The sequence below is a fragment of the Trachemys scripta genome, chromosome 1 (genome assembly GCF_013100865.1).
Source record: "Trachemys scripta elegans isolate TJP31775 chromosome 1, CAS_Tse_1.0, whole genome shotgun sequence".
Taxonomy (NCBI): Eukaryota; Metazoa; Chordata; order Testudines; family Emydidae; genus Trachemys; species Trachemys scripta.
The window spans coordinates 134,848,742-134,856,176 of NC_048298.1; the positions used below are offsets into that span (position 1 = coordinate 134,848,742).

The 7,435-nt window shown below is 41.8% G+C and overlaps 1 protein-coding gene across 1 annotated transcript; it reads right to left on the reverse strand.

The window, feature by feature from the left end:
- Positions 1–1,070: 1,070 nt before the first annotated feature.
- Positions 1,071–7,013, reverse strand: TMEM52B (transmembrane protein 52B). Its single transcript, XM_034758280.1, has 5 exons — positions 6,487–7,013; positions 5,757–5,800; positions 4,540–4,578; positions 3,223–3,383; positions 1,071–2,501 (listed from the first exon to the last, which is right to left on the reverse strand). The coding sequence occupies exons 1-5, from the start codon at positions 6,538–6,540 to the stop codon at positions 2,269–2,271; spliced, it is 531 nt and encodes a 176-aa protein (XP_034614171.1). The 5' UTR covers positions 6,541–7,013; the 3' UTR covers positions 1,071–2,268.
- Positions 7,014–7,435: the final 422 nt, after the last annotated feature.

The following is a 7,435-nucleotide window of genomic DNA, read 5'->3' on the forward strand; positions in this document are numbered from 1 at the left end:
CTAACAGTTTAGATTAAAAACTCCCCAAGGCACAAATTCTCCCTTGTATCTTGGATTAGGTAACGCTGCCACGACCAAGTGATTAGACAAAACTCAGGGAAAGGACCACTTGGAGTTCCTACTGCCCCCTAATATTCCCTCAAGCCCTACACCCCTTTTCCTGGGGAGGCTTGAGAATAAACAAGATGAGCACAAACCAACCTTCAGATTCTTAAACCTTGGTTGAGTGTTATAGCTATCTTTAGAAATCTCACATTGGTACCTTCTTTGCATTTTGTTAAATCTGCAGTGAAAGTGTTCTTAAAATGAACAACATGTGCTGGATCATCATCTGAGACTGCTATAACATGAAATATGACAGAATGTGGGTAAAACAGAGTAGGAGATATACAATTCTCCCCCAAGGAGTTCAGTCACAAATTTAATTAATGCATTATTTTTTTAACGAGCATCATCGGCATGGAAGCATGTCCTCTGGAATGGTGGCTGTAGCACGAAGGGGTACACGAATGTTTGGCATAACTAGCACATAAATACCGTGCAATGCAGACTCCAAAAGTGCCGTGCGAATGCCTGTTCTCACTTTCAGGTGATATTGTAAATAAGAAGCGGACAGCTTTATCTCCCATAAATGTAAACAAACTTGTTTGTCTTAGTGATTGGCTGAACAAGAAGTAGGTTCTGAAGTTTTACATTCTTTTGTTTTTGAGTGCAGTTATGTGATTAAAAAAAATCCTCATTTGTAAGTTGCACTTACATGATAAAGAGATTGCATTACAGTACTTGTATGAGGTGAATTGAAAAATACAATTTCTTTTGTTTGCTATTTTTACAGTGCAAATATTTGTAATAAAAAAAGACTATAAAGCGAGCACTGTCAACTTTGTATACTGTGTTGTAATTGAAATCAATATATTTAAAAATGTAGAAAAACATCAAAAAATATTTAATATACTTCAATTGGTATTCTATTGTTTATCAGTGCGATTAAAACTGCGATTAATCATTTTTGAGTTAATCGTGTGAGTTAACTGCAATTAATTGACAGCCCTAATTTTTAGCTATTTAAATTTTCACCATTGCAGGAAATTATGGGGAGATCAGACAATGGAGGGAGGTCAGAGAATTTTTTATTGATAGACATTGGGAAAACAGTTAAAGGTTTATGACCATTAAACCACAAATTGTCGACATGGCATTAAAGCGCACAAATACCCTTAAATCAAACTCTATTAAGTTCTCATGCAGCATTTTTATTACTTTACATATCTGTACATTGATTATTATCAATGAAATATTTTTGTCCATTTGTGAGTGTATGTTGAAATTGATGTTTACCCACATCTGCTGATAACAATCTAACCTTCCAAGCCTAGTAATAATACACAGATAAACATTAATTGAGCTTTATTTCACCAGCAATGTTTCTGCCCCTTCGCATGTCTGATCTGTTATCCCACATAGCTTATATTTGAACTAAAAAAAAAAAAAATGAGATATTTAGGACTGGGCCTCTTGTTTTTCAATATGATCTCTAAAGCACTGCATGTATCTATAGTGTTATATTATCACAGTTATGTACTTTATATAAGCAGATGGTGTTACCACCCTGCTCCAAAATATAAACACTGTATAAGGTTAAACTCACCCTTTTCTTGTGGCATGTCATTATCAATAAGGTAATTAATAATAAAAAACATATTCCACCTCAAGTTCTTTCCCTAATCTTGGCTGTTCCTAGTGTTCTTCCATCAGATCTCTGTGTCCTATGCCTGTCTCCCTCTAACAAAATAACCATTCCCACTTCCCTTACAGCCAGGTTAGAGTGACTAAGCTACGCCTGCCACAATGAGCCATCAGGAATCAGTCAGCATCTAATACCTGCCAGCAGATTGGATCAACAGAATAACCCTGCTGCAAGGACTAACTATGGTGCTAGAGACTACAGTGATGGGCATCTTATTGATGTGTGTAATGAGAGTAATAAATAATAATAATGAATAGCAATAACTAATTAACAATAAAAGACCCCAAGGAGGTATCAAGAGAGATCCATGAAAATATTATGGGTCATAAAGTATTAGGAAATTGAGTTACTTTCCTTGTTCAGGACATTCGATCAAAGAGGAGAATAACCTGAACTGTATTCCTGAGCCCACCTACAACAGATTTTGGATTCTCCCCTTGAATATTAGCACTCTGCATTGTTGTTCAAGTAAAAAAAAAAAAAAGAAAAAGAAATTGGGTGCATTCACATCAGGGGAGGTCTTATTGTGAATCATCTTTCACAGCTGACACCTGTTGCTTTTCCTCTAGCACTGGGGCTAGGTCTGGGACTCTCTGCCCAGTCCGGGCTACTGTGAACCTGCTCATATGTAGGGCCTCCTCATAGACTGGAGGGGTCTCCGATCCACAAGGCGGTGGTGATCCTAGCACGGTATTGTGGGAACGTGCAACAGCCAGTATCCTCCTGGCAGCAGGACCAAACACTGAATGCAGAGCTGAAAGGGATGAGATTGGGAAAGGTTAATCTAACTCTGGAACCATCAAATACCAGACATGAGCCAGACAGAGAGCACAAATATACTTGCTGTGCAAAGCTTTTCCCAGCTACACACCCTCAGTGCCAGTCACCTTCCTTCTCCAAGGCCATCCCTTCTCATCAGACACATCCTCTACCTAGACCTTCCAAAAATGCTTCTCTCAGCTGCTGGACCTGTCCTCATTCCACCAAAAGAAGTGTCCCACCCTCATTCCCTACTTCCCAGCTAGCTGGATCTTCCAGATATATCCCATGAAATCCCCCAATCCCAACTCACAGATACCCCCATTCCCCAGCAGAGAGCAACCTGGCCCATACACCAGCTGTTAGGACCTCCCTCTACTACCCCAGTAAGTGACATGATGATCTATATGCAGCTAAGACCAGACCTGATCCCCGAACCCATAGTTTCAAACTTTTGGGGCTCTAGGATTTGGCACTTTAAAGTATGTTATGGGTTCTAGACTTTAGGGGACAGCTCCTTAGCTGGTGTAAATCAATGTAGCGCTATTTACCTCAGTGCAGTTGTATGACTTAAACTAGCTGAAGATCTAGCCCTTGAAATTCATCGGACACAGAGGTCTGAATTTTTCAGACCTTCAGTTTCTGGATTCTGGAATATGTTCGAGGATTCTCAGCCTTCTCTACATCTACCTTGGCTTCTGCATGGTCACACTCACAAGTGATAGTGCTCTGGAGAGTGTTGTCATGATCAAAGGCGATGACTGTGACCTCATAGGGGTGGGAACCCGACTCCTCCCCTGCCTGCCGGCAGCAGCACCTCACACAGGCTGACACCAGGCCACACAGAAGCAGCAGCCCACCAATCACCACCACCAGCCTGTAGAGGGAAAGGAAGCAGAGTTACTGCCATACCTTTTTTATGTACACACACTGAATGGTGTGACAAAGTTCCTCCTCTACCTAGGTGGGTCCTGCACTTATTGGCAGATTTGCTCACCTCACAGATTCACCATGTGGGTCAGGAAACAGCCTAGAGACCTTCCCCTCTGGTAGAAACCACAGTCCTGGTCAAATCCTCCTGTGTTTGATCAGGAGTTGGGAGGTTTGGGGGGAACCCAGGCCCACCCTCTATTCCCAGTTCCAGCCCAAAGGCCCTGTGGACTGCAGCTGTCTAGAGTGCCTCCTGGTACAGTTGCGTGACAGCTACAACTCCCTGGACTACTTCCCCATGGCCTCCTCCCAACACCTTCTTTATCCTCACCACAGGACCTTTCTCCTGGTGTTTGATAATGCTTGTACTCCTCAGTCTTCCAGCAATATGTCTTTTCACTCTCAGCTCCTTGTGCCTCTTGCTCCCAGCTCCTCACACTCCCACCACAAACTGAAGTGAGGTCATTTTTAAACTCAGGTGCCCTGATTAGCTAGCCTGTCCTGATTGATTCTAGCAGTTTCTTAATTGGCTCCAGGTGTCTTAATTATCCTGCCTGTCTTAATTGGTTCTAGCAGGTTCCTGATTACTCTAGTGCAGCCCCTGCTCTGGTCACTCAGGGAACAGAAAACTACTCATCCAGTGACCAATATATTTGCCCTCTACCAGACTCCTGTACCTCACTAGTCTGGGTCTGTCACATAGGATTCTAAGAAGTGATCACACTCATTTTACTAACATTTACAGAGACAGTCCTTTTTTAGAAAAAACACTCAGCTGCGCATCTGTGCTATGAAATCATGAGTGTTGTACATCTTACATTTCTTATAACAAAACTAATGCATTTAATAAAAATGCATGACTGAGAAGAGGGAAAGAGATATGTTCATGTTTGTTGAAGATAATGTGTTATCTAATACTAATAGCATCCAGCAGGAATGGGAAAACGCAATACATCCTTCATAACACTAGAGGGAACTGAGGTAAAGAGTAGAATGGAGGAATTGTTCGATTTTTGTCACTTAAAGGATCAGATTTAATTCTATCAATTGCTTGCTAACTTAAGCGACAAATACAAATGATATTTATGTAAGTGTAACCTTACCAGATGTACCAGAGACGGACCCAATCAGTGCTTGAGCAGCTGAGAAAAAGAGGGTGAAAGAAAGAGTTAACAACATAGCATCATAGAAATAATGGATGGAGAAATTCCCTTTTTGATCCTATCTTGTCTACCAGGCCAACTCCCGTCTTCACTCCATCTGATGAAAGATTGGAGACTGGTCTCCACTCTAAGTTTTAAATGACTCACATGATGAAGCTTCCACCACTTCTCACTGGGGAGACTATTCTTCAGTCTAATAAATCTCATTATTAGGATTTTTTTCTTAATGGCCAGCCTCAAATTTTCTCTTTTATTCAACTTCATCCCATTTGCTCCAAGTTCTCCTCCTCACACACACACACACACACACACACCCCTCCTGACTATGTTATTCTGTTTACATCCTTCAGATACTTGTAGACAGTTCTAATGTCTGCATCTTCCTTATTTTTTCTTCATAAATCAGCCTTTCCAGCCACACTATTTTTGTTGTTTTTCCTTTGAATTTCTCTCCCAATTTGTCACCCTCTTTTTGGAAGTGCACATTTCTTTACCTATAATTAGTAGAGTTGATCAAACAGATCACAAAGATGTTTTGCAAGACATTTCTCTAAATAAAATATTAAATTTTCTGTGGCTGCTTTCACACTTCTTTTGCATTCACTTTCTGTTGATATTCCTGCAAACAGCCTTCCTAGCAGGAATGTCCACAGCAGAATTTACAAAATAATCATTCAAATTCCTACTGGTGAGTATTTGCATTGGAAACCCAGTAAATGTTACACTCTTCCCTTTAGGAGCACGAACAATATCACTTGATCTACGTGTCCTTTCAAAACTAACTAATACAGCCCGAATTCTGAATATTGAATCCTTACAATGAACTGCTTGCAAAACAGTGATAGAACAAAAAATAATCCCAGAAATTTCTTGGCAAAAGTTTTCAAACAACCAATACCCCTGGGCGGGAAGGGGGGGGAAGGCAGACAATTTGCAAGCACAAAGACAGGGCAAATAAATTGTATGTTAAGAATTAGTCACTCAAATCTAACAAACAAACTTTCTGGCCCTGGAAAATGCTTGCTCAAGATTTACCAACACTGTTAACTAAAGCAAACTCTATTGGTGAGAGACAAGGCCATCAGCTGAGATTCCTCCCATGTCTGTCATTCCCCCCCAACCTCTTCTGAAAAAAAATGCAGGATGTGTATACTCACTGTTCAGCATTCACACAGGCCTCCTCACATCTTACTTGGGGAAACTACAAGGAGAGCAAAGGCCATCAGGGCGAATTGTCCTCACTCAGTCTCCTTGATGTCCTATGTTCAATATCTCTCTCATTCATCCCAATGCCAATCCTAATGTCCCCACCCATGGATTCACAGTTACCCACCCTCTTTTGTCCCTCTCACCCACACCATCATAAATCTGAATTCTCCTCTCCCCCATCCAAACATGTAATTTATATTTTACCTTCCCCCGCCCTCATTATAGCCCTAAATTCTCTTCTATTCTCTCTTTCCACAAACAGACTATTACCTGCTTTCTACATCCTATATGACAAATCTGAATTCCCCTCTGTTTCTAAAAACGTATATCCCTCAATATCCTATTATTTACTGTGTCCATTACAAATCTGAATTCCACACTGCACTGATGGATCTCCAGTTACCCTATTTTCTATCATTCCTCAATGTAGATTTTATTTTACCCCCCCCCCCCCAATTCTCTTGCTTCACTTATCCCCACTTACTTTACATCCTAACATCCTCTTTACTGCTTTGAATTCTCCTCTGCCCCTACTTTATTTCCCCAATACTTTTAAATATCAGGGAAATTCTTACTTCAAATCTATCTTTGGCTCAAATCTCCTTGAACTTTCTGATGTAATACAGTGCCCTAGCAGAGGTCAAACTCTGCCAAAGAGGAACCTATGATGTGACTCACCCAAGAGAGACTTGCCACAGCAGAGAGGGTCACAAGCGGGCTACCGATCCCCATGAAGAAAAAACAGCTGACCCTGCTGTCCCATGTAGCTCAGGGCCAGTGCTTCCTTCCTAATTTCAGTTCATCCTCGCCAGTCCTCACAGTGGGGTGAGGAGCAGGGAAACTCCCTTTCCAGGGTGAGTTCCTTCTTTCTTCCTCTTACTCTACTGCTTTCTGCACCCTTCGGGGTTTGTCTTTCCCTCTCACGCACACTCTGGTTTTCTGTCTGCCTTCTTCTCTCTTTGTCTTTCTCTTTATATATTTCTGCCAATGTCTGTCTCACTCTGTTACTCTCTTTCTTTCCCTTCAGAAGGGAGTTCAAACACCATCCAGTCACTTCAGGAAAAAAACTGAGGATGCCAGTCACTTAGCTTTGTTGTTTCCAACTGATCTAGCTCAGGGAATGAATGAGAAAAATTTACCCATGATCCTGAAAGAACTGAGAATGGAGAACTCTCTTCTATGGGGGGTGGAGGGAAGGTGCTCTGACCTTATTCATTCCCAATTACTTCTCTCCCCTCCCCCTCGTCCAGGGAGACTGGTGCAGTTTGAAGGTCATTTGTTCACCTTCTGCTTTACTCCGATGTGACCCCTCCTATTCTCCTTCCTCAACACCCTCCCATCATTATGCTTTTGCTATTCTGGCCTGCCGAGTCTAACCAGAAGCCCAGAATCAGAATGGAAAGCACATTGCACCTGGGACATGCCTGCTGGCGCACGATGGGCAGAACGGTGTGTGTATGTGTTATGGAAAACTTCTTCTCACATACCTAAAAACTTCTTCACACACACCTCACTCTTAATATGCAGTGCTCCCTTCTTCTCAGCTGGTGCCTCCCCCTTTGCTCTGGTGATCACCTCAGTCCTGATATGCAGAACTCTCTGCTATTCCAATCCTGGCCCCCATCTT